Source organism: Gaeumannomyces tritici, assembly GCF_000145635.1.
Source record: "Gaeumannomyces tritici R3-111a-1 unplaced genomic scaffold supercont2.3, whole genome shotgun sequence".
Lineage (NCBI taxonomy): Eukaryota > Fungi > Ascomycota > Sordariomycetes > Magnaporthales > Magnaporthaceae > Gaeumannomyces > Gaeumannomyces tritici.
This window is the reverse complement of record NW_008804547.1, coordinates 2,784,334-2,807,454: the sequence shown is the minus strand read 5'-3', so window position 1 is coordinate 2,807,454 and position 23,121 is coordinate 2,784,334. Positions and strand designations below refer to the sequence as shown.

The 23,121-nt window shown below is 59.7% G+C and overlaps 10 protein-coding genes across 10 annotated transcripts; 6 read left to right on the top strand and 4 right to left on the bottom strand.

Annotated features, from left to right (window-relative positions):
• Positions 1 to 345: 345 nt before the first annotated feature.
• Positions 346 to 2,777, top strand: GGTG_06065 (transcription initiation factor TFIID subunit 6). Its single transcript, XM_009223878.1, has 2 exons — positions 346 to 1,070; positions 1,161 to 2,777. Exons 1-2 carry the CDS (start codon positions 635 to 637, stop codon positions 2,306 to 2,308), a joined length of 1,584 nt encoding a protein of 527 aa, XP_009222142.1. The 5' UTR covers positions 346 to 634; the 3' UTR covers positions 2,309 to 2,777.
• Positions 2,353 to 3,915, bottom strand: GGTG_06064 (succinate dehydrogenase cytochrome B subunit). Its single transcript, XM_009223877.1, has 3 exons — positions 3,670 to 3,915; positions 3,501 to 3,576; positions 2,353 to 3,414 (listed from the first exon to the last, which is right to left on the bottom strand). The coding sequence occupies exons 1-3, from the start codon at positions 3,707 to 3,709 to the stop codon at positions 2,973 to 2,975; spliced, it is 558 nt and encodes a 185-aa protein (XP_009222141.1). The 5' UTR covers positions 3,710 to 3,915; the 3' UTR covers positions 2,353 to 2,972.
• Positions 3,916 to 6,221: 2,306 nt separating this feature from the next.
• GGTG_06063 (hypothetical protein) lies at positions 6,222 to 6,548 on the top strand (the record flags this gene model as incomplete). Its single annotated transcript, XM_009223876.1, has 1 exon — positions 6,222 to 6,548. The coding sequence occupies one exon, from the start codon at positions 6,222 to 6,224 to the stop codon at positions 6,546 to 6,548; it is 327 nt and encodes a 108-aa protein (XP_009222140.1).
• Positions 6,549 to 7,539: 991 nt separating this feature from the next.
• Positions 7,540 to 10,387, top strand: GGTG_06062 (CMGC/MAPK protein kinase). The gene is made up of 5 exons (XM_009223875.1): positions 7,540 to 8,257; positions 8,375 to 8,507; positions 8,637 to 8,703; positions 8,874 to 9,188; positions 9,295 to 10,387. The coding sequence occupies exons 1-5, from the start codon at positions 8,145 to 8,147 to the stop codon at positions 9,912 to 9,914; spliced, it is 1,248 nt and encodes a 415-aa protein (XP_009222139.1). The 5' UTR covers positions 7,540 to 8,144; the 3' UTR covers positions 9,915 to 10,387.
• A 61-nt stretch (positions 10,388 to 10,448) lies between these two features.
• On the bottom strand, positions 10,449 to 12,324 carry GGTG_06061 (CMGC/SRPK protein kinase; the record flags this gene model as incomplete). Its single annotated transcript, XM_009223874.1, has 3 exons — positions 10,449 to 12,015; positions 12,081 to 12,214; positions 12,283 to 12,324. The coding sequence occupies 3 exons, from the start codon at positions 12,322 to 12,324 to the stop codon at positions 10,449 to 10,451; spliced, it is 1,743 nt and encodes a 580-aa protein (XP_009222138.1).
• A 1,709-nt stretch (positions 12,325 to 14,033) lies between these two features.
• GGTG_06060 (double-strand-break repair protein rad21) lies at positions 14,034 to 16,850 on the top strand. Its single transcript, XM_009223873.1, has 2 exons — positions 14,034 to 14,518; positions 14,605 to 16,850. The coding sequence occupies exons 1-2, from the start codon at positions 14,252 to 14,254 to the stop codon at positions 16,261 to 16,263; spliced, it is 1,926 nt and encodes a 641-aa protein (XP_009222137.1). The 5' UTR covers positions 14,034 to 14,251; the 3' UTR covers positions 16,264 to 16,850.
• A 187-nt stretch (positions 16,851 to 17,037) lies between these two features.
• On the top strand, positions 17,038 to 18,060 carry GGTG_06059 (hypothetical protein). Its single transcript, XM_009223872.1, has 2 exons — positions 17,038 to 17,338; positions 17,466 to 18,060. The coding sequence occupies exons 1-2, from the start codon at positions 17,168 to 17,170 to the stop codon at positions 17,673 to 17,675; spliced, it is 381 nt and encodes a 126-aa protein (XP_009222136.1). The 5' UTR covers positions 17,038 to 17,167; the 3' UTR covers positions 17,676 to 18,060.
• Positions 17,908 to 19,552, bottom strand: GGTG_06058 (hypothetical protein). Its single transcript, XM_009223871.1, has one exon. It carries the CDS (start codon positions 19,345 to 19,347, stop codon positions 18,097 to 18,099), a length of 1,251 nt encoding a protein of 416 aa, XP_009222135.1. The 5' UTR covers positions 19,348 to 19,552; the 3' UTR covers positions 17,908 to 18,096.
• Positions 19,553 to 19,830: 278 nt separating this feature from the next.
• GGTG_06057 (hypothetical protein) lies at positions 19,831 to 21,888 on the top strand. Its single transcript, XM_009223870.1, has one exon. It carries the CDS (start codon positions 20,335 to 20,337, stop codon positions 21,514 to 21,516), a length of 1,182 nt encoding a protein of 393 aa, XP_009222134.1. The 5' UTR covers positions 19,831 to 20,334; the 3' UTR covers positions 21,517 to 21,888.
• Positions 21,800 to 23,103, bottom strand: GGTG_06056 (NEDD8). The gene is made up of 4 exons (XM_009223869.1): positions 22,906 to 23,103; positions 22,760 to 22,814; positions 22,354 to 22,436; positions 21,800 to 22,285 (listed from the first exon to the last, which is right to left on the bottom strand). The coding sequence occupies exons 1-4, from the start codon at positions 22,914 to 22,916 to the stop codon at positions 22,201 to 22,203; spliced, it is 234 nt and encodes a 77-aa protein (XP_009222133.1). The 5' UTR covers positions 22,917 to 23,103; the 3' UTR covers positions 21,800 to 22,200.
• Between the last annotated feature and the right edge of the window lie 18 nt (positions 23,104 to 23,121).

Below are 23,121 nucleotides of genomic sequence, written 5' to 3'. Positions count from 1 at the left end.
GGGGGCAATGGCTCAAAGGTAGAGATGGTGCCTCCACCCACTATGTAATCGACGTCGTACATGCTTTTTCTTTGGCTTCAAAGTTGGTTTTGCGGCGTGGTGATGGATGGCCACTCCTGGCGAATCAGCGGATATCCGCGAGGTGAGGAAATACAAAAAGTGGGAATAAATTGAGTAAATAACCGAGACAGGAATAATTGAAGGTGCCATTCTCGTTGACGAAACTGCATATCTATTTTATGTGACTGCAGCGGCGGCGTTGTCGCTCATGGTCGTAGGCCTGTCTTGCGGGAGTGGTCAGTGCTGCGGGTTAGGAAGGCTTTAGCGGGAATTAACGCTTGATGCTTGCCGAGATAGCTTAACTAGAACTCCATGCGCGTTTCTCGGGGGCAGTCCCGCAACAACCTTGAGCACGCACCGAACCTTCGCATCCACATAACGACAATATTTATTCTGCATTGACTGACGGTCACGCAGTTGCGGGAAACATTGGTCAACGGCAGCAATCGACGCGACACCCTCACCTCACACAAAGCCCCGACCTAGCCCGAACGACGGACCGCACACCACCCTCCCAACCACCAACCGCGCCCACAGCCCGACGGGTACACTCCCAAGGCGTCTCCCCCTCACCATGGCGGCACCCGCGCGGCCGGCGGCGGCGGGGCCCGCTGCGCCCGCGCCCGAGGACTCGGCGCCCAAGCTGCTATGGAACACGGAGAACGTCAAGGACGTGGCCGAGTCGGTCGGGATCCCCAACATCGGCGAGGACGCGCTGCGGTGCCTGTCGCAGGACGTCGAGTACCGCATCGGCCAGGTCATCGTCGAGGCGCTGCGCTTCATGCGCGCCGCCAACCGCACGACCCTGACGGTCCAGGACACGTCGCAGGCCTTCAAGGTGCTCGACGTCGAGCCGCTGTACGGCTACGACTCGACCCGGCCGCTGCGGTACGGCGAGGCGAGCCTTGGGCCTGGCCAGCCGCTCTTCTACATTGACGACGAGGAGGTAGATTTTGAGAAGCTGATAAACGCCCCGCTGCCCAAGGTGCCCAGGGACATGAGCTTCACAGGTGAGGCCTGCTTGATCTGGACGCTTGCCTTGCTTGCTTTCTTTTCCTAGCCGTATTCTTGCTCACCGAGTCCCCTCTCCCACCGCACAGCACACTGGCTCGCCGTCGAGGGCGTGCAGCCGTCGATCCCGCAGAACCCCACGACGGCCGAGTCGCGGGCGCAGGAGCTGATACCAAAGGGCCCCGGCGCCAACCCGGCGCTCTCGGCGCTGGCGGGCAACGACAACCTCGCCTTCCACCCGGCCGTCAAGCAGATAATAAGCAAGGAGCTGGTGCTATACTTTGACAAGATCCAGGCAGCCGTGCTGGACGACAGCCCGGACGAGGAGACGGCGCGCCTGCGCGAGGCGGCGCTCGAGTCGGTCCGCACCGACCCGGGCCTGCACCAGCTCGTGCCCTACTTTGCAAACTTCATCGCCAACCAGGTCACGCACCGCCTCGATGACACCTTCACCCTGCGCATGATGATGGAGCTCACCGCCGCCCTCGTCGACAACCCGCACCTGTTCCTGGACCCCTACGCCGGCCCGCTGTCGGCCCCCGTGCTGACGGCGCTCATGAGCCGCAAGATTGGTGGTGGTGGCGCTTCTGCTCCCACTGCTGCTGCTGCTCCTGCTCCTACCGCCAGCAACGGCAGCGGCATGGACGTCGACGGCGCCGTGGCGGCCCCCGCGGCGCCGCCGGCGGACCCGATCCACGACCAGTTCCTGCTGCGCGAGTTCGCCGCCAGCCTGCTCGGGCGCATCGCGACAAAGTACACGCGCGCCAACAAGCACCTGCGCTCCAAGCTCACGCGCACGTGCCTCAAGTACCTGCTCGACCCCACAAAGCCGCCCGCCGTGCTGTACGGCGCCCTCAACGGCCTGGCCGCCGCCGGCGGGCCCGAGGCCTTTAGGGTCCTGGTCCTGCCAAACCTCAAGAGCTTCGACGCCGCCGTGCTGCAGCCGCTGCAGGAGCGCGCGGGCGCGGGCGCGGGCGGGGGTGGGGGCGCTGCTGCCGCCGCCGCCGCCGCCGCCGGAATCGAGTTCGAGGCGCTGGCCGGCGCCATCGTCAAGAACACGCTCGCGCTCGGTGACCACGACCCGGCCGTGCCCAACGGCGTCAACGGCGGAATGGCGGCCTCCCTCGAGGAGTCAGAGCTCGTCGACTTCCTCGGCCCCATCGTCGGGGCCCGCATCGCGGCCCTGGGCGACCACAAGCTCAACAGGATCGTGCTCGCGGCCAGGAATATTGAATAGCATATCTATTCTTGGCTGGGGACCCTTGAATGATGGGGACGTGGCTTCTCACTTTCATGTTCACTTTTTTTTTCTGCCTCGTTTTCACACAAATGGTTCTGGCGCCCGGAGTCTTTTTTCAGGACATCTGAGCCTTACTTTATTCACAACTGGTTTATATTCCCCAAAGAGACTCGTCGTCTTCTTGCGCGTCTTGGGATTGAAAAGGACGCCAGCATCAACAGGGCAAGTCATCCAGCTGCCCGACGGTTACGTGGGGATGCATCAAATGTCATTCGGCGGCACGATAATCCACAGGTCGCATGGGGCATTTGTTGTCCTTCACCCCCTGATGATGCTCACCATGGAATCTGAGCATCTCTTATCCAAACAAATAATAAAAATGGGCAACTGGCCTGGATCCCCCTGGATTAGCTTAGCGTCTATACTCGTCGGAGCCGTAGAGTATCCGAACAACACCTGCTCCTCGCTTTTTTTCCTGGTTTTTTTTTATCAGTCCGTCCGCCACGGTGGCTCACAGCAAAGCTCCCGCCATGCTTCACTAGATCACCGGCCAAGCAAAAGCTGGCAGATTCACCCTCCATCCCCTTTTCTCCTCCAGGCCTGATGGAGCCCCCTCCCAGCGCCCCGATTGTCCGACCGTCCCTCCAGCACAGCCCTCCGCCTACAAGAAGGCAACAAGACCGGCGGCGCTCAGGGCGCTGGCGGCCCAGACGTAGCGAGACAGGGCCTTGAGCCCGGCCTTGTCGAAGCCCCTGGCCGTGTCCCAGAAGAGGTGGCGGACTCCGTTGAAGGAGTGGAAGGTGAAGGGCCAGGCGAGGAGGAACTTGAGCCCGCCCTTTGCGAAGGCGGGCCAGGCGCCGACGGCGGCGGCGACGCTGGCCGACTCGAGGTGCCAGCCCGTCAGCGGGGCGGCCAGGTAGGCGACGCTGAAGCCGTAGAGCGTGCCCGTCAGGAGCGTGCCCGAGATGCGCTGCCAGATGGAGCCGCCCAGGAAGGTCTGCTTGTAGTCGTAGATCTCGAGGTGCGGGGCCACGGGCCGGCGCAGGCGCTGCTCGGCCAGGAGCGCGTCGTTCTCGGCGTGCGTGAGCTTGGTCGTGAGCGGGCTTTCGGGGGGGGGAGCTTGTTAGTTCCTTTTTTCTCCCCGCCCTATGCCTCCCATCGCGCCCGGGAGGTGGTGATGTGAACATACCGGGTCTGTGAGCTCTGTAGGCTCAGGGCGGCGGCCGATCTGGGGATGTGCTGGGAGAAGACGGGTTGTTGGGTGGCTGGCGGGCGGGGAGTATTGTTAGCGACACCGACTGCGACTGCGCGCCTTAGGACTTCCACTTCTTTCGCATTAGCGCCGCGGCAGGACTTACCTCGCCGGATGGCCATGAGGCCGACCCTCTGGGTGCTCATGGTCGCGGCTTGTCGCGGGGGGTTTTTCGTGTGGGAATGAAAGCTGGTTCTGCCCTTTGGGGAAACAAGCGCGCTGGGGTTTGCGGTTGCAATTGGGGCTGTGTAGCGGCTTCCTGAGCTGGAGGGGCCAGACGACTGGGGGGGGTAGGTTTGATGATGCAGATTCACCAGTCGTCGTCGATGATGTCCCCTGGACGAGCTGCCACAGCTCCATGATCCATGCACCTCTTTCGGCTCCTCGGCTCTCCCTAGCCAATCAGAGGCGTTCCATTTCCAGCTTCTGGTGAAAGTCAGCAGCATAGTCACATGATCACCATCGGCCCGTGCCTCTCTGGGACCCACCTAGCGAGGCGGCTGGAGAAGAAAACTGAGGCGACATCGCGGGTCCGTCTTTGAAATTTTCTCTCTCCTTTTTCTCTTCTTCAGATAGCCATGGGCGTTCCGCACTCGCTCTGCTGTTGGGAAACCCCTTCGCCTTTGGGCAAGGAGGATGGCCCGATGGGCAGCTGCACCGTGTCCCGGGGCGGATTTTCCGCCAGCCGACGTCCAGAGAAGAATGATCCATCGTTAATCTCGGTCTCTTGGTCTCTCCATCCATTGACCGTTTCATTTTAGAGATCTACATGTCCCTGCTCCTCTGCCCGATGCCCCTCCGTTGGGCCATGTTTGCCATCGTTTTCCCGCTGCTTGTCGGTTCTCGCGCTCTTGCTCACCGACGTGCTGTCCTACGTCGCCCATGCGTCACAACACGCCGACACGCGTTGATGACATGTGGCGAGAGATGGGGTGTGTATGTGTATGTCCCTGCCATGGCCATGTATTCCATACGCAGAACGCAAGCTTGTCATGATTCTATGCACCATGCCGCTGCTTGTGTGCGCGTCTGTCGCGACCGCTGCTGTCCCTGGCATACACGCCCGCGCTGGTTGGCTGAGAGTTCTCCCTGCCACTCTATTCTACCCTTTGCATAGAACTGGGCTAGACAGCTGCTCCATCGAGCTGATATCCGGGTGGCAGCGCGCTCGGCGAGGCGGCACGGCACAGAAGCTGTGTCTGGATGGCCAGCGTTCCATATCAAAGACGGATAGACCCCTTGACAGCTTGTGTTCCACTTGTGCAACCACCCATGACCCCAAAACAAAACTGTAGCTCGACAACGCTGATAGGATCCCCAATATCTGAGTCCATAGCTCTACCTTCCTGTGGCATATATCCTTTCCAGACCTGCATCCTCTTCTGCCTCCCGTTTGTTGTAAAATGTCTACCCTTAAAGGGCGTCGACGACAACACTCCCAGATGTTCGAACTGACCTGACCCCTTGCTCAGTTTGTAATGGCTGTAGGCTCTTGTTTGGAGAACGTGTCACCTTGTGCGCGGCTTGGGATGAACGAGCTGTCGCCTTCTCCTAACCCACTCGACTGGTGTTCGGGGTGGCCAAGCAGCTTGCTCACAGAGATATGCCCGTACGTTCCCGAAAACACAACATCCCGCTACCTTTTGTGATGTGAGCCAGTGTTGTTGTATGCTGTCCGGTCTAGCATCACACAGGGCTCGGAACCAGGCGGGACGTTTGACAAGCAGCGCAGTTTGCCGCACACACACATAGCTTCTCCCCCATTGTTGGCCACGGGTGACTGCTGCTTGCGTCCTGATCACCAGGAGGTCTCTCTGTGCATCTCGAACCGGCTCCTTTCTCCGGTGTAATGGCTTCAGCGGGGCATATGAGGTCCCATCGTGCAACCTCACCGTGGTGGACAGGGTGGCACGCATCCCCATAGCAAAGCTTCGGTGCCAGTGGCCTATAGTCCGGGGAAAGTCCATAAGAGAAGTCTGGTGCCACATTCCAGGAGGAGAGGCTTCAAGGTCTTCATATCGCCGCAAAGTGACCACCCCAGCTCTTCACACCCCAGCTTCCTCGGGATAACAACCCCAAATATGCATACTCCACACACAACACTTGTCACGTTGATTGGGCGTGATGGGCCTCCCCAGGCCGACCAGCTCAGCACGACGGGCATCATACTCATCACTACGATACCCTTGATCCTCGTTTTGGCCGCGATTATCTGGTGCAACATAACAAACCCCACGGTTATGGTCACAGCCTGCGGCCCACAGCGGGTATCCCGCGCCAGCTCCACGGAGTCCTGTTCCGACAACACGTCGATTATCATGGATTAGCGAAAGCCACGCCGCGGGAGAGGGAGGCATGGACCCGCGAGATGCGGGTACAGGGTTGATCAGTGGATCAGGGACACATCGGTGGGTGAGTATCTGTCTGCCTTTCCTCTTCAGTTACCCCTTTCAACTATTCCACCCATGTCCCCTGAGGCATACTTGGACATCTCGCTTGTTGCCCATCACTAATGCTGTCTAGTCTGGCAGACATGTTCCATCGGACGGCTTTATATGGCAGGTATCAACACATCACAGGAGGGAACCAACCCTCTCCCACGCCGTGACTGTGGCTACCAGCGTGGACATATGAACCGTAGCGAATCGGTTTGGGTTGATGTCGTTTCGGAGCAGCCCCGACAGCGGAAATCTCATACTGCACGCGCCGCTATTCGTCAACGACAAGAACAGCGGGGGCGTCTCCACGGAGGGAAAGGAGCTACCGAGCCGAAGGATGGAGGAACGCAGCAAGAGCACAGCCTTTGTACCAACCGATTCTCCCGTAACCCAGAAGGGGAATAATGAGGACGCTCTGCCCCTCATGCTCGGGTTGTCCGTCGGCGGGATCATGTTCTTTATCCGAGCGGTGTTCTTGTATGTGAGGATCAAGCATGGCCCTATGAAGCGGGATCCTCCGCCTCCATTGGGAAGCACGTGGGATTAGCTGTGCTAGGACTGCCGAGCTTGACAGTAAGGACCACAGCAGACTTGGCCGCCATTTTCCCGCCTTTTCTGTATTACATGCAATATCAGATCGTACTGGCGAGTCTTGGCTTCCGGTAACGACCATCAACTACAACTTATGTCCCGCCAGCCTCTAATAATGGCGACATCGAGGGGAGGCCGAACAGTGAATATCGGGACTGGTCAAGTGGGCCTGGCGGTTGTAATAATTACGATGCAGTTGCCAAGAGAATCTTCACGCTGAGAAGCAACGTCATCTGCGCCACCAGGATGGAGGCAGGCAGGCGGCTACGCAGGGTGCTAGGGTGCTAGGCTAACTAGGCTGCGCCTCTCGCCGATGGGCTCCGAGGTGATGGGTTGCACTGGCTCATCTCCACGGCTCATTCTGCTGACTGCCGTTGATTACCTAGGTATCTCGAATTATCTCGAACCTGATCTGTACCACCAGGCCTGCAGACTCGCGAATATCAAACCTCGCCTGTATCCACCGCCGCCTAGGCGAGGTGGCGAGGCTGGAGGAGAGCTCGCACTCGACTCGTGCGCGCGAGTCGGCAGTGTCAATCGCGGCTTTACCTCCAATAAGGTTTCCCTTCTTTTTCGGCCATGTCCATGCCATTGACGCGCCCACGTTCCTTCCAGGGGCTGGGTCTGATGGGCGGGTTTCGAGTGCTGTGGTCTTGTCGCGCGGCTACAGAAAGGACGGGAACCAACCCACCAAATCACTGCCAGCTCCCGCAACATGGACCCCACCACAGCCCGCCCGCAGCCCTCCATAATCTCAATCTTTATTTGCGTCCGTCTGGTGGGTCCTGTCACCAGCGCTGGAGCCCCGGTCCGTCCCCTCCAGTCCCCTCCAGGCTCCATCGCAGGTGTCTCGGCTCTGTCAGCGCACTTTTGGTGGTGTGCCTGCCTAACCATCAGCCCCTCCTGGCCTCCTGTCATCATTTGCTGGGCCTTTGTTTTTGGCGTCGAGAGGAGCGACGCAGGCGTAGGGTGTGTGCCGTCCCATTGGGCCCTGTGAATGGATTAAAGCTCTCCGTCGCCCGCATCTGATATCAGCGCAACGTTTCCGCGCTACAATAAGTCCAGTAGACCACCCCGTGATCCCCCTCCAGCGGCCGCGACTTGTCCAATCCCAGCCGTGCCCTCTTTTTTCTTTCACTTTCCAGGGCCCCAAGCATCGTCTTGCCTCTGCGCCAATCTTTATATACGTCTCGCTCTACTATTGCTTGTTGGCGTTGTTGGTTTGCCTGGTCGCATTGCCCCTGGTCTTTGAAGTGCCAACTGGAGACCTGTCGCGCCGCGCCTTATCGTTGCCCCTGCAGCCCCTGGTCCAGTTCCCCGCCCCCTCATCAAAGGCAGCCCCCCCCTTCGCTAAGAGGCACTACTGTTCAAGAATCTCAACTGCCACCATCCGCGCCAACACCACCACACTCACGGCACGCTTCCTTTTTATCGACAGCCTTCCCGCCCCGCTGGTCGATTTGTCCTCGTCTCGCTCACCTCCAACCCCGCGCTCAATCCGACCCCGTCCTAGCGAAACCCCTGCTGCGGCCGGCAGCACCCACATAGCACAATGTCGGATCTCCAGGGCCGGAAGGTCTTCAAGGTCTTCAACCAGGACTTCGTCGTGGACGAGCGCTACACTGTGACCAAGGAATTGGGCCAGGGTGCCTACGGTATCGTGTGGTACGCATCATCGCCCTCCCTCAGGCCCCTCCTTGTTCTCGTACCAGCCAAACAGCCACGATGCGAAATACCCCTTCTCCTGTTGATGCTGACAACCCCTCCTTTTCGCCACTGTAGCGCCGCCGTCAACAACCAGACCAGCGAGGGTGTCGCCATCAAGAAGGTCACCAATGTCTTCAGCAAGAAGATTCTCGCCAAGCGCGCCCTGCGCGAGATCAAGCTTCTCCAGCACTTCCGTGGCCACCGCAACGTTCGTGCCTCACCCTATCTTCCCCTGCACTAGTCCGTGAACGGCGAGTGTTTGTGTCCCAGGTCCTCGTGCGCGCGCGTCGCACAAGCCAACCAACACGCGGGTGCTGACATTGGCTGTCGCTGTTAGATCACATGCCTCTACGACATGGACATCCCGCGCCCTGACAACTTCAACGAGACATATCTCTACGAAGGTATGTTGTTTTTTCTCCCAGAGCCCGTGGACGACCTCTTGTCGCTGAATCCAGGCGGCCCCTCCGCTCGACCGACCTGGCGGTCAGGCCAGGATACAATATCCTCAGGGGCGCGCAAACAAGTGCAAGCTGGCTAACCGCTTGCGCTTTTGCGCCTGCCTGCCGAACAGAGCTCATGGAGTGCGATCTGGCGGCCATCATCCGGTCGGGCCAGCCCTTGACGGACGCACACTTCCAGTCCTTCATCTACCAGATCCTGTGTGGCCTCAAGTACATCCACTCTGCCAACGTGCTGCACCGTGATCTGAAGCCCGGCAACCTGCTCGTCAACGCCGACTGCGAGCTCAAGATCTGCGATTTCGGTCTCGCCCGTGGTTTCTCAGTCGACCCTGAGGAGAACGCTGGCTACATGACGGAGTATGTCGCCACGAGGTGGTACCGCGCCCCTGAGATCATGCTTAGCTTCCAGAGCTACACCAAAGCGAGTAAGTTGAAATGTCACCCGCGCCGGTCTTGTTTGCAAGGTGAAGCCCGAAACATGGGATGGCCGCTGTCGTGTGAAACTGACACTCGAGCACTTTCCTCCTCCAGTCGACGTCTGGTCAGTAGGCTGCATTCTCGCCGAGCTCCTGGGCGGGCGGCCTTTCTTCAAGGGCCGGGACTACGTCGACCAGCTGAACCAGATCCTGCACATCCTCGGCACCCCCAACGAGGAGACGCTGTCGCGCATTGGCTCGCCGCGTGCCCAGGAGTACGTGCGCAACCTGCCATTCATGGCCAAGAAGCCCTTCCGCTCGCTCTTCCCCAACGCCAACCCGGACGCCCTCGACCTGCTCGACCGCATGCTCGCCTTCGACCCGTCCTCGCGCATCTCGGTCGAGCAGGCCCTCGAGCACCCATACCTCCAGATCTGGCACGACGCCTCGGACGAGCCCGACTGCCCCACCACCTTCAACTTCGACTTCGAGGTCGTCGAGGACGTTGGCGAGATGCGCAAGATGATCCTGGACGAGGTCTACCGCTTCCGCCAGATGGTACGCACCGCGCCCGGCGCCGGCGCCGCGGGCCAGCCCCAGGCGCCCCAGGTCCCCATCCCGGCGGGTGGCGCCCAGGGCCAGTGGAAGGCCGAGGACCCCCGCCCCCAGGAGTACATGGGCCAGATCACCGACCTCGAGGCTGAGCTCGCTGGCGGCCTGGACGGCAGGAGGTAAAGGAGATTGGGTGCTGATGGTGGTAAGATGTCTTGTTCGGCCCGCATCCCAGAAGGGTGTCGAAAGGCGTGGAATTTCCAGAGGCAGGAAAGCACGGGGGCTTTCGGCTGGAAAATAGAAAAACTACTCTGTTGTTGGATTTGGGTATCCTGAGGTCGAGAATCAGACTACTATCTAGTGTTCTTGATGTATTAAAAGTCACCCTGGATCTTCTTGTCTTGTCCCCTTTTCTCCTCCTTCGGTTCTTCACTGTTCTGTGGTCTCTTACTGGCCGTTTTCAAATTTGAAGATGGGAAGGATTTGAGCAGATAAAAAGATGCGTAAGTTCTTCAATGTCACTGATGTTTGTTTGAAAGAGGTTGGGCTAGTACTCTGTGGTTTTGCCCCTAGGATGTTCAGCGTAGTAGCCACCTACCTCTAGTGTCTGATAAAGAAACGCAAATAGGTGAACTGGGAAATGCCTGTCATGGAATCGCTACGTCGACGCTCCTGCCATCTCAACTCTCAAACCGAACGACACTAGTCTCGGGTGACTTACCCATCCACCGGCGCACGCAGCTCCCTGAACCACTCGTGCTCCAACAGCTCAGCCGTCGACGGCCTCTCCTCGGCCCTCCACCGCAGCATCGACAGGATCATGCGCACAAAGGCGGCCAGGTCCTCGCCGTCCATGCCCGCCGGCCTCGCCAGCCGGCCCTGGTCCCAGATGTCGCCGTAGCGGTAGTCGCCCGGCTCGGCGGGCTCCCCGTACACCTCGAGCGAGTTGTCTATGGCGGCGCCCTCGGCGTCGATGTAGCGGTCGACGTCGGGCCACAGCGGCCGCATCTCGGGCGGGAACCCGCCGCCGACGCGCTGCGCCAGGTCGCGCAGCAGCTGGGACTTGGCCGCCGCCTTGCCGGGCCCGTCGTCGTGGCCGCCAAACATCTCCTCGACCAGCGGCTGCGCCATGACGTGCTCCCAGAGCAGCAGGGCGAGCGAGTACACGTCCCCGCGGTGCGAGCACGGGCGGCCCAGCAGGCGCTCGGGCGGCATGGCCTCGAGGCAGCCGGGCGCCCGGGCCGCCTCGCAGTCCTCGAAGACGGCCGCGTAGCCCAGGTCGGCCAGCACGGCGAGCCGGACGCGCCGGTCTCGGTACGAGGGCGCCGACAGCGGCGAGCTGGCCACCGTGTACCGGATCTCGCCGCGCGCCGGCGGCCGGCGGTCCGCGCGCTGCAGGAGCTCGACCCGTCCCCGGCTGTTGACGAGGTTGGCCCGGTTCCAGCTGGGCGTGTGCGGCTCCGCCGAGAGGTCGCCCGGCTCGGCCAGGAGCTCGGCCCACTGCTGGGCCGAGAGCCGCTCGCAGTGCAAGAACGAGGCCAGCCTGTACGAGGAGGAGGTGGATAATGCCGAGGACGAGCACAAGGAGTCATCATGGTCGAGACTGGGAGGCCTGGGGAGGGCCTCTACCCCGGCGTTGCCGTCGTCGAGGGTGGGCGCCTCTGCCACGGCGTCGTTGGGGATGATGGGCGCCTCCTCGTCCGTCTCGTCGTCCGACTCGGCCAGCTCCAGCCCGTAATCTTCCGCCTCGAACAGTCGCTGCCGACGGACTTGGTTGGCTGCATCGGAATTCGCGCCGGCCCAGAGATTCCTTTGGATCTGGTTCTCGGTGAGTGTGTTGAGGTGGTCCAGCCGCAACGAAACACACACGTTTTCTATCCGGATATCTCGGTGCGCCACCCCCCGGCTGTGCAGGTAGTCGAGCCCCTGCAGCACCTGGTAGCACGTCCTCTTGATGGCCCCGATCTCGCGGTCGGGGCCCAAGGGTGTGCTCGGCCGGTCGGCTTCATCATAATCACCGGTCACGTTCCGATACATGACACGCTCGATCATGCTTCCGAGGTTCCTGCCGAGGGGCTCGACGACCTTGACCAGGTGCCCTTGGTCGCCGCCGCCAGGGCCCCAGACGATGAAGGCGTCGGAGGCTATCTCGACGTAATTCCTCCCAGGGTGGTCTGACCCCCCGTGGTCCAGGCGCCCGCGAAGGAGACATTCCACCCTGCGCCCCGTCCTGGTCTCCCGGGCGGAGTACACTTTGAGGGCCACATAGCGGCGCTCCGGCACGCTTCAGTCATGGGAGGGTCAGCCACGTCCACGCCAAGCTCGCTCTATGTGGGTAGCTGGACTTACCCTTTGTCCCTTGCCAGCCAGACGGTGCACTGAGCGCCAACTCCCAGCTTGCGGAAGATGTGATAGCGTCCCTGGAGGACATCGCCCAGGTGAATAGGGCAAAACCCGCCAGGCCGGTACTCTACAGATTGCTCCTATGTGGTGATTTCCAGTGAGCTAAGGAAGAACACAGGAGACTGGAAAATTGCTAGGCGAAACTTACGCCTTGGGGAAAGAAGTTCATGTAAATCGACTGAGGATGCATGGTTAAGGATGTGTCGGAGTGATGACTTGCTTGGCTTTTTGAAGCTGAATAGACCGAATCTCGAGTAAAAGTGATCCAGTTCCTATGACCAAGATGATGGAATGACACTAAATCAACTGGTTGAATTTTGGGCATGCAGACTCATGCATTTAGTAGGGCGGAGGGACAACATCTCTCCTGAGCACCTAAGCAGCAGCCGCGAACTTTCGAGGTGCAAGAATCTGGGGCAGGCACACAAGGTTATGAGTTGGCCATGGAAAGAGGAAGTGCGGCGCAAGGATAGTTTGTCATGTACATATATGGCGCTGGCCAGGTGAGATCCCTCCTCCGGTCTACTGATACAAGACTAAATGCTGATGGGAAGGCGGCACCGAGCTGGAAGCCATGGGAAGGGCAAGAAGTCACAAAGGTAGATTCAGGGGCATGAGTATCATTGGGGAGCTTAATGCGGCAGGGGCTTGGTGCAGACGCCTTGAGCGAGAAGGTATAGTTGGCGGTGCTGTAAATGGCTGACAGACTGACTTCGATCTAGTGGAGGTATAGCTGCTCGGAAACTGCTTGGCCTTGCTTTGACATGGCTCCCTCACCTCGTCACCGCTGATAATCCCAGACGCATTACGTCCTCCCCAACACCTATACCCGACTAACTGGTTGATCTCAGACATAATGGGCAACTAGGATATCTATCTCATCCAAAAAAGAATAATGATATAAGCTCCAACAGTCTGTTGGCAGTGGTGGGGGTGGAGAGTTCTTTTTATACTGGGGGCTTTCGGCGTTGCGTTTACACAAGCCATCAGAGTCTGGCGTCAATTGTGAATTGCCATGGATTTAACAATGACATAACTGGCGGAGCTGAATTGAGCGATTGCGTTGGTGTGTGGTCCTTGCGCCTGTCAGATCCGCCAAACAAACGCTCGCGCTCGGATCATCCGTGATAGGTCAGGCGGGCTGGAAGCAAAGGCGCGAACAGACTTTGTCTTTGCTTCGCCATTGTCGGACATCCTGAAGCGCGTGTTGCCTAGGTATTGTAAGAATTGGCGGCCTAGTTAGTACGTAGATGTGCCTAATTGGTGTCCTTTGAAAGGAGACATCCGTAGCTCGCTCTCGAGACCTGGTTCTCTGAATGCTGGCTTCCTCCCAAATCGCCCAGCCAACAATGATGAGAGCCAAGGGCGGTTCCAACGCTCGGGCCAAGTGCGGAGGCTGACCCATCAGCCCACCCTCGCCGTCGTCCCGTCGTTGTCTGGGAGGGGGTCCGACGCTGGTGGTACGTACCTCTGCGTCACGTGAACCACTTCCCGCATGCTGGCCCACAGCGCCTGGTCGGCCTGCGCTGCCCAGCCACCAGCTTTTTGCACCGGCCGACAGGACAGGGTCAGAGATTGGGTCACGGCTGCTGCTTGTCCTGTCGGCACCACACCTTTCTAGTTCCCCTCCCCAAACCTCGCATTTCCCTCCCTTCTCCCACACCCCGATCGCCAACCGCGCCCGTCGCGTCCTGTCCTTGCTGTCCATTGCAACTTGCTTTAATCCCAATTTTGTTTTTGTTTTTGTTTTTTGGTCTTTTTTTGGTCTTTTGACCTCACTTTCTGGCCAAGCAGGAGGGCACGGCTCCCCACCATTGCGCGCGCGAAACATCGCCTTGCGCCGCGACCGTTGCTGTTTTCCGAGTCGCGCGCGCGCTCACGCAGCAAATCCGCTCCCCCAAAAAAAAAAACACGCGCGCGCATCTCTTGTTTACCTCCGCCACTACTCGTCCCACCTCGAGCACCACACCGCACACACCAGGCTCTAGCCCTGTCACCCCTGTCTTGGGTCTGGCAATCGAAGTCATCATCGGGCTTTTTAGAAGGGTGCTTGCCGGTGCAAGCGAGTTCGCCGTTGCTATCCCCGCGCCGCCGCCGCCGCCGGCACAGTCGACAACATGTTTTACTCAGACACTCTCGTCAACCAGACGGGGCCATTGGCCCGCGTCTGGCTGGCTGCCAACATGGAGCGCAAGCTCTCCAAGGGCCACATTCTGAACTCCAACCTCAGCAAAAGCGTCGAGGACATCATAAGACCTCTCGACAACGCGCCGCTCGCCCTCCGCTTCAGCAGTCAGCTATTGCTTGGCGTCGTCAGAATCTACAGCCGCAAAGCGCGCTACCTGCTGGACGACTGCAATGAAGCACTGATCAAAATCAAGATGGTAAGGCGCAGCGTCCACACCCTTGGGGATCAGCGCTCCCTACTCCGTGCTCATGGCGCGAACCTGTTTTGCTGACCACTCCACAGACCTTTCGATCAACGGGAAATAATGATCTCCCTGTCGGCCAACATGTGCCGAACCGCGAGGCACTGATGATTCCTGATCGAATCACACCACTCGACAACCTTGATCTCCTGCCAGCTCCAAACCTAGACGACTTCACATCATCACAAGTCGGCCGCAGGGGACGCGTTAGCCACCGCGACATCAACCTGCAGGAGGACTTCAACAATAGCCAATTTTTGCAAGACGATGAGCCCGAGGATGAGCTCCAGCTCACCGTCGTTGAAATGGAGGACCTTGATCTGGAGCTGGACTTTGGCATGGACCTTGACCTCCCTGTCGGCGATAAGAGCATTGAAATGGGTCGTGACGCGCCCGCTGCGAGGAGCGTGGAGGACGACCTGGTCAGCGAGCTGGCTGCACCGTCCAAGGAGCCCGAACGCGAGCTTTCTCTTGACCTCGAGTTTGGCGACGAGCGGGTTCGTATCGCCGATACCGAAGGCGACGTGCCAATGTTCGACGACGACTTCGAGTTCAACCTGGGCGACCAGTCGGCTATGCCCCAGGGCCACATGGGCGCGGTGCCCCCCGAGCGGGCCCGCATCTCTGAGTCGCCGCTGTCCGACATCGACCCCGAATTTGCCAACGAGATCGAGATGGAATACACGCGCACCATGAACGAGGACATGTACGAGCCTGGCAACGACACGGAGCAGACGGTGGTCGCAAAGGCACCGCAGAGGGCCAAGAAGCGACGTCTGCTCGTTGCCGATTCCGAGACTATGCTCACCAGCAACCACATCCGTGAGCAGCAAGCGCACCACGAAAACATCCTGAAGCCACAATCTTTTGTTCCTCGCGAACCCTACCTCCTCGCCCTCATCGAAATGCAGAAGAATGGCGGCTTCGTCACAAACGTGATGATGGACGCGCGCAGCGACTTCTGGGCGCCCGAGCTGAAGGGTCTGCTGTCTCTGGCGGCGATCCGCCCAGTGAACGACCTGAAACGCAAGAGGGATAGCGGGATCGCCGATATCGGTAGCGAGGACGAACAGGGCGAGCCCAAGTCTCCTCGCCTCGAAATTGGCGGAGAACTCGAATCTTTCGCCCTTGGAGCCGACGATACTGGAATCCAGTCCGCTGGTGGTGATGGAACCGTTCTTGAAATACCTGCAGACGAGGGCTACGATGCCAATGACGATACCATCAGGCCCGCCTCGCGTGAAGGAGGCAGCCCGATGCCCGCATTTGACGACACGGTCGCACCAATCGTTCACCCGGCCGACGGTGGTCCCATCTCCATCGGAACGAGGCACGCCGTCCATATCCTGCGCGACCTGTTTGGCCCCGAAGCCGCCACGGACGAGGAGAAGCGGAAGACAACGTCGGTCGTTTTCCAGGAGCTCCTTCCTGAGAGCCGGACTACCAAGGCGGATGCGACCAAAATGTTCTTCGAGTGCCTTGTTCTTGCCACCAAGGATGCGATCAAGGTCGAGCAGCCAGAGGGCCAGCTCGGCGGCCCGCTCCGGGTGCGTGGCAAGCGGGGTCTCTGGGGCGCATGGGCTGAGCGGGAGGCCGGAGGCGAGCTGGCCGAGGAGGAGGAGGATGAGGAGGCGGCGGTACCCCAGTCAGCCCCACAGCCGGCTGTGAGCAGTGCCTCGATGGTGTCTGTCGAGGCATGACGGCAGCATCCTACAATTGTATAACCTTCCGTTTCTATTTCTCAACACTCTTGCTACAGCATCGAGTTTCCTTCCTTTGTACATAGTGGATCGGCATGGAGGAGGAAGCTCTTGGGGTGAGGCTAGGGTTTGGTGTTGGCTGTTTTTCTACTTTTGGATGGTTGCTTTTTTGTGTCACGCGACCAAGTGGCGTTTGGCGTCTGGAATCATTTTTAATCTAGGGGGATACCACTTGTCACTCGGAAAAAAGGGGCAAATTCGTGATTCGGCTTTTACAAAGAATATGTTGTGTTCACAGTTCCTCCTACAGCCCTGCGTCCAGAAGGCGTTCCATTCCGGTTATCAGCTAGGAACACGGCGTGTCATGGAAACCACGCTCTCACAGAGACCCATGAGACCAGTCGCGGGTTTCTTTTTATAATACGTCAATATGGAAATGACGGAGGGAGACATTCTAGCTAGCAAGCCCATTACTAGGTATTTTGGCACCTTCCAAGATAAGTCTTTAGGATAGGATACACAAGATCAAATCCAGGTGGGCGTTTATGTAGAATATAATCATGCAACGACGCGTCGTTTTATATGGATTTTCTAAACGGGGTGGTTGCGATCCCATATCACCTGTTTATTGTACCATTCAACGGTGTACTTTGTGTCTTTTGGCCTGTCTAACATGTCTCGACTCCAGGCAGCAAACGGCTTGTGAGGGTGCCCCACCTGCCGGCCTGGCACTATCATTATCACCCCACCGCCGCTGCCATTCACGCCGGCCAAGGCGAAAACAAGACGCCAACAACACACGGAACAGGCTCCCAAGCAAAATCATAAATTGAAACACTGGCCCTCACCATCTAATGCTTAGCTCCCCATAAATAAGATTCAGAGCAACAGCACAAGATCAAAGATGCCCGCGCCCAGCCCGCTCGCCATCGCGAGCCAGTCCGTCTCGCGCCTGGTCAAGGAGGAGGCCTACTACCGCAAGGAGCTCGAAGGCCAGAACAAGAAGGTGGAGGAGGAGCGGGCCAAGCTGTCGGCCGACGCGACCTACAATGATAACTTTATGCTGAAGCAGCTTGTACGTTTGCTCACGATAACCCTTTTTTCTTTCTCTTTTTCCTTCTTTTTCCTTTCATCACATGCTCAACCTATGCAACTACGTGCAACTCATGGGCTGACGAAATAACTACGCACGCACAAAACAGGAGACGGGCGCTAGGGAGACCGAGGCCGTCTTCGGCCCGCTTCTGACAAAAGTCGAGGACGCCGTGGCCAAGCTCGAGGAGCAGATGGCCATCAGCGAGAGCGACGGCGGCGCCCCGGACGCGGAGCTCCAGAAGGCGCGCGAGGCCCTCGCGGCCGGCAAGGCGCTGCAGCAGAAGGGGGCCGCAGGCGAGGCCGCAGCTGCGAGCTAGACTGGGCGGGGTGCGCTACTTGAGGAAGGTCTGGTGCTGCCTTGGTCGGCGTCGAGGGTAGGCCTTGTTGGGCCAATTGGCAGAACGAGCCGGAAGGCAGACTGCAAGCGGCTTTGGTGAGCAGAGCAGAGGCGCGCGCGTGTTCTGGTCTAAGATGTTGTGTGAAAAAGGCGTGACCAGAGGGAAAATGCGGTTACACCACGGCAGCACTAGGACGAATTTGCATAGCTGACACCCCACGCTATTCCTGCATGCCAGTTACTCTTTGATCGTGGTAAGACTGTGGATCCGCCAGATAGTTCACCGGAGGGTATAATTAATCATTTAGATGCTTCGCGACTGGGTAAACATCTAGGCGGAGGTCCTGGACGTGGTCGCACTCTTCTATCTCGCAACATTTCCCACAACCCATATCCATTGATCATGTCGTGTCCATCTTCTCCTCGAGGCCCGGTGTGCCGGCCGCCGATGCCTGGCTCTCGTCGTTGCCGCCCCTTGGGGTGTCGTCGGCGGCCGCGCCAGCATCGCCCATGTCGACGTCCTCCTCCCTCCTACCTTCGCCGTCGTCGCCCTCCTCTGGTGCTGGGGTCGCGACAGAGGTCGCCATGGGGGTGGCGGCCGACGTGCCGTCCTGGCTCTGCGGGCGGCTGCTGCCGCCGGTCCCCGACGCATCGGGCCGCGGCTTGAGCATGTCCTGGGGCGCGGGGCTGTCCCTAGCAGGCGTCCGGCCCCCAAACGACGAGCCGGACCTGCCAGCCGACGATTCGGCCGCCTCGGCCGCGAGGCCCGCCAGCACCTTGGGCGGCAACAGGCTATTATTGCTCCCGCCACCGCCACCGCCACCGCCGCCGCCGTGCGGCATCGGGGTCACGTTGCCGCTAGCAACGCCCGGGCGCGGAGTCTGGCCGTCGACGGCGGCGTCGTCCTCGCGCTCGTCGCCCATGCCCTCGCGGCGGTCGACCTCGTCGGCCTCGTCGCGGATCTGGCGGCGCAGGCGCATGCTCTCGTCCATGATGCGGGCGAACTGGTCGCGGCGCTCGCGCCACGTGGCGGCGTACTGGGCGCTCTCGGCCTCGAGGTTGGCGCACTCGTCCTCGAGCTTGGCGAGCGCGTGGTGCTGCTCGGCCCGCGGCCGGAGCGCGCGGTTGCTCGTGATGCGGTCGGCCAGGTCGTCGAAGCGCCGCCGCCGCTCCAGCTGCGCGCGCGCGCCGTCGAGCCGCGCCCGGAGGCCCGACGTGCTGTCGCGCACCGCCGCGCACTGGTCCAGGATCGTCTGCCGGTCCGCGTTGTAGCGCGCCCGCTCCTCGGCGTTGGCGTTGAGGAGCGACTGGAATCGTGCGACGGTGAAGTCGAAGGCGGCAAAGTCGAGCGTCACCTCCTCGCGCAGCGCCGCGAGCTCCGCCGCCACGGCCGGGTCCGGCTGCGAGCTGGCGGGTGTGATGACGGCGGATGCGGGCGTCGTCGGGCTCGTTGGCTGGCTCGGTGGTGCCGAGGTTGCTCCGTTCTGCTGTGGTGGGTTGCTGTTCGCGGGCGGCTTCCCCCACTTGGCGATGGTGTGTGCCGTTTGCATGCGCTTAGTTATGCGCAGGAACGGCCGCTCCTCGACGTTGAGGAGCCGCGTCTTGTGGAGGTTCTCCTCCTCCTTGGGCTCGAGGAGGTGCCATGGTGCCATTGTGGTCGCGTTTGCGATGGCGATTGCGTGACCGCAATGATGGGTATGGTATCAATCCACAAAGGCGGAACGTGTGGGAAACTCTCTTCGATATCGAGTCCGCGGGGGCGGCAGGCCGTCAGTTGTCGCGGCGTCTGGACCTCGGCGGCTGTTTGCGAGGCTGGAGTCAAATCTCCAAAATTCCGATGGTCGGGTCGTGGATTTGAGTTCGCGTCAGCGGCAGCGCCGCCTAGTGGGCGCGGTGGGACTAGACCAGCTGCAGCCAACCCTGGAATTGCCCGAAATAGGTTGGCTGGACCCAGAACTTGGTGGCCCAAGCGCGCGTTCCAGACGGCAGACTCGCTGCAGCCAGCGGGGACGGGACAGCACCTGGCTGGCCGCAGGCAAGCTGAGCTCAGCGGCGCAGCCCCATCGGGTCGCCTCGCCTCGGATGGGTCTCGCTCACTCTCTCACTCACCTTCCTACCTCCTCCGTTTTGACTTTGATTCTTTCAACATCAATACCATTTTTAACTTCGATCACGAGCGAAATTCGGACGGCGGATTTTACGGGAATGTGGTCGTTTGAGCTAAACCTACCGTTATAGGAGTTCCGCCACTCCAAAGGGCGGCCCAAGGGACTAGAAAGCCAGTCGGAAACAGCCTCCAACGTCCCGTGGTCTTTCAACCGTCTGTTTCTGCACGTGGCTTTGGGCGGTCTCATTGTCTACCTTATATGTTCATTTGGTCTCCTTCTTTCATCCGAGCGTCGGGCTGCTGGCTTCTCCCTTCACTCATCCATCCAACTTCGTCCCCTTCGACTATTCTTTTCAGCATTTTAAAGCGAGCAAAGGGAATTCCAGACCCTACTCACGTCAGCAAACCAACTCACAGCCGTCCTGACCAGCTTCGCTAAACCTGTGCCGTTACCCACCTCTTGACGGCCAGCTGCAAGACGACCCCTGTTATTTCTCCCCTCTGTCCAAAACCACAAACGGCAGACGCAAAGATGCCTGCCAAATCCCTAGTCGCCCTCGCTCAGCGGGAGGCCATCAAAAACATTGGGCAAATCGACAACCTTGGCTATGCCCCCTACAGCCTCGTCCGGCCCATCCTGCTCAAGGTGCCCCGGGCGGAGCAGCTGCTCCGTATCGAGGAGAACAGCCCGCACCTGACCGAGGACACGGCCGAGGTGTGGAAGTACATGATCAAGCGCGACTTCGCGCGGGCGTCGGAGAAGAAGGGCTACGTGCCCAAGAACCCGCTCTCGTGGGGCAAGGTGTACATCAAGTACCAGCGCGAGCGCGAGGAGGAGAACGCGGCGGCCGAGGCCCTGCTGAGGAACGAGATGAACGCGCTCAGGCAGGAGCGGGCGTCCAAGGAGACGCGCGTGCTCCGGCCCGGGGAGGTGCCCTACGAGTTCCGCAAGGCCACGGCCGTCGGCGCCTTCACCCGCTTCGGCGGCGCCCCCAGCGGGGCGCCGAGGTCTCAGAGCAACCTGACGTGGGGCGGCGGCGCGCGCACAAAGAACGTCATGAAGAAGGTCAAGCGCGAGGTGGCCGAGCTGAGCAGGCGCAACGTCATCTCGGGCCAGCTCGCCGCCCGCCGCGGCCAGATCTCGCAGGCACCCAAGACTATGCTCAACGACCACCGCATCTCCAAGAACCCGGACCTGCCGGCCGACAAGTCCATCGTCGCCCCCAGGCCCCCGGGAAGCATCCTGGCCAAGGGCCGCACCGACATGGAGTCCCGCCTGCTCCGCGCTAAGCAGCAGGCTGCCCGGTCCGGCAGCGGCGCCGGCGCGTCCGACCCCTCATCCTCCTCCCGCCTGTCAAAGCCGCCACCCCCAAAGCGGCCCCAGGTCGAGCTGGCCGACGACGACCTGGAGATAGATGACGACGCGCTCTTTGGCATAACCGAGCCCGCCGCCAAGCCCTCAAAATCCGCCTCCGCCCCGTCAAGGAAGCCCCAGCCGCCCGCCCGCGGGGGCCTCTCGCCCGGCTTCCTCGACGACGAGTCCTATGAGAACGATGAAGATCTGTTCGGCGAGAAGGCGGAGTCGGCGCTCTCTAAGAGGCCCGCCAGCCGCGCCCTGCCGCCCAGGGTCGCCGCCGGGAGTCCGCCCACAGCGTCTCGCAAGCGGCCCAGTGGAGGGGACATCTTCATGCGGTCGGCAAAAAAGGCCCGGTGAAACAGAACCTGATCCGGGCTGCTTTTCTTTTTCGACACGGTAGTCATTATTCATCAGGCTGATCACTCCTGGAAGTCTTGTTCGATTTTTTATATCTTTTTTATTCTTTTTTATTTTTTATTTAGCATTCTTGTTTCTCGTTCTTGATGTTTTAATGGGCTGGTCTTGTCTGATCTCTCTGAGTTTCAACGTTACGCTTCTCTGCGCATAGATGTAGAGCGTCGTTTTTTTTATAGTTTTTTTTTATCTCTTTCATCTAAATCTCATGGTTAGTGGTAGTTGTGCTGGATTCTGCATATAGATGCAAAGCATCAGTTCGGAGGCGTTTTGGGATATATCTTCTGTTCAATGAAATCAACGAGCTGCTACCCGTTTATGAGGTAAACTCGGGTGTTGTTGGAGCTTCTACTGCTTACTGCGATTATGAATGATAATCTGTTTGACGCCAGATCCTCTACTTCGCTCAACTAAAACGCGTCCCGGGCAGAAGCCTCTTGGCGATGCCGCTGATCAATCGAGGCATACAAGGGGCATAAAACAACCCGACTTTCGGCTGTTCTAATGGGTGACGCGAGGACGGGATATCACTACTGTCTACTCTTGTTTCTCCTATGTTTGTCGATCCGCCATCTGTAGGCAGGGTGTCCAGCCAACTCTATCCGTACTTCAGAGCCCCCTATCCCCTCAGCACCCTCCACGCAGCGCCAGGACAAGATGCAGGGTGGCGCCACCCTCGAGGGCGTAGTCGGATGCGGTCTTGTCATCGACCCTGGAAAGTGCAAGCAAAGTAGGGAATGTCAGTCCGGGCCTTCTCTTCCTTGTCACACCGGCACTCACATTTGCTTGCCGCCAAAGATCAGCCGTTGCTGAACGGGCGGGATGCCCTCCTTCTCCTCGACCTTCTCCTTGATCTGAGAGACCTGCGTTTTTTTTTCGACGTCTTCCCGTCAGCCCGCGCTCACGCCCACACCCACATTCATCCCCAAACGCCATGCCCTCCTGATAGTCGCGGTGGGGTCCAGCATAGGCCTTCCGGCTCGGCCCATCCCCTTTCTCACAAGGCCTTCCGAGATTTTGCTCCTGCAAGACGAGGCGTATCGCACATGACGATGTGTGACACGCCACCATTGTCGTCATCGCCGTCGTCGTTGTCGTCGCCGTCATCGGTGTACTTGGCGGCGTGTCGTGCGTTCGGGTCGTCGAGGGGGGATTGCCAAACAGCACGACGGGCAAAGGAACGTACCTTGTATTCGCTCTCGATGTCGAGCTCGATCTCCTTGCCCGTGAGCGTCCTGACCCTGTTGTGGTTGCATTCCTTGGTCAGCATTTCGCTACTCCGACAGGTACCCTGAGGTAACCACCCCGAACGAGAGAGCGGGGCATGCGCACTTGATTAACATGGCGGCGGTGGTGTTTCCGAGACTCGCTTCTGCCCGGTCGGTTTCCTGCGCGGTAGGATGTGGTTCCGAGGGCTCGTTCGCTGCTGTCGGAGGTCGCGCGTGTAAAAAAAAAAAAAGATGCAGAGAGTTGGTGGAGGCACGGTTGGGGATCCCCAGCGCACGGCAGCCGCGTGCTGTTGGATCAGACGTGATGACAGGGGAGGTA

Excerpts from the sequence above, each read along its gene's own strand:
- GGTG_06065 (XM_009223878.1), top strand. The coding sequence starts at position 635 with ATGGCGGCACCCGCGCGGCCGGCGGCGGCGGGGCCCGCTGCGCCCGCG. Across the intron at positions 1,071-1,160 it reads CAGGGACATGAGCTTCACAG|CACACTGGCTCGCCGTCGAG; the intron begins GTGAGGCCTGCT and ends CCCACCGCACAG.
- GGTG_06064 (XM_009223877.1), bottom strand. The coding sequence starts at position 3,709 with ATGAGCACCCAGAGGGTCGGCCTCATGGCCATCCGGCGAG. Across the intron at positions 3,577-3,669 it reads CCTCATGGCCATCCGGCGAG|CCACCCAACAACCCGTCTTC; the intron begins GTAAGTCCTGCC and ends CCCGCCCGCCAG. Across the intron at positions 3,415-3,500 it reads CTACAGAGCTCACAGACCCG|CCCGCTCACGACCAAGCTCA; the intron begins GTATGTTCACAT and ends CCCCCCCGAAAG.
- GGTG_06062 (XM_009223875.1), top strand. The coding sequence starts at position 8,145 with ATGTCGGATCTCCAGGGCCGGAAGGTCTTCAAGGTCTTCAACCAGGAC. Across the intron at positions 8,508-8,636 it reads ACTTCCGTGGCCACCGCAAC|ATCACATGCCTCTACGACAT; the intron begins GTTCGTGCCTCA and ends TGTCGCTGTTAG. Across the intron at positions 8,704-8,873 it reads CGAGACATATCTCTACGAAG|AGCTCATGGAGTGCGATCTG; the intron begins GTATGTTGTTTT and ends CCTGCCGAACAG.
- GGTG_06060 (XM_009223873.1), top strand. The coding sequence starts at position 14,252 with ATGTTTTACTCAGACACTCTCGTCAACCAGACGGGGCCATTGGCCCGC. Across the intron at positions 14,519-14,604 it reads CACTGATCAAAATCAAGATG|ACCTTTCGATCAACGGGAAA; the intron begins GTAAGGCGCAGC and ends ACCACTCCACAG.
- GGTG_06059 (XM_009223872.1), top strand. The coding sequence starts at position 17,168 with ATGCCCGCGCCCAGCCCGCTCGCCATCGCGAGCCAGTCCGTCTCGCGC. Across the intron at positions 17,339-17,465 it reads ACTTTATGCTGAAGCAGCTT|GAGACGGGCGCTAGGGAGAC; the intron begins GTACGTTTGCTC and ends CGCACAAAACAG.
- GGTG_06058 (XM_009223871.1), bottom strand. The coding sequence starts at position 19,347 with ATGGCACCATGGCACCTCCTCGAGCCCAAGGAGGAGGAGAACCTCCAC.
- GGTG_06057 (XM_009223870.1), top strand. The coding sequence starts at position 20,335 with ATGCCTGCCAAATCCCTAGTCGCCCTCGCTCAGCGGGAGGCCATCAAA.
- GGTG_06056 (XM_009223869.1), bottom strand. Across the intron at positions 22,437-22,759 it reads ACATCGAGAGCGAATACAAG|GTCTCTCAGATCAAGGAGAA; the intron begins GTACGTTCCTTT and ends AAAAAAACGCAG. Across the intron at positions 22,286-22,353 it reads ATCTTTGGCGGCAAGCAAAT|GGTCGATGACAAGACCGCAT; the intron begins GTGAGTGCCGGT and ends TGCACTTTCCAG.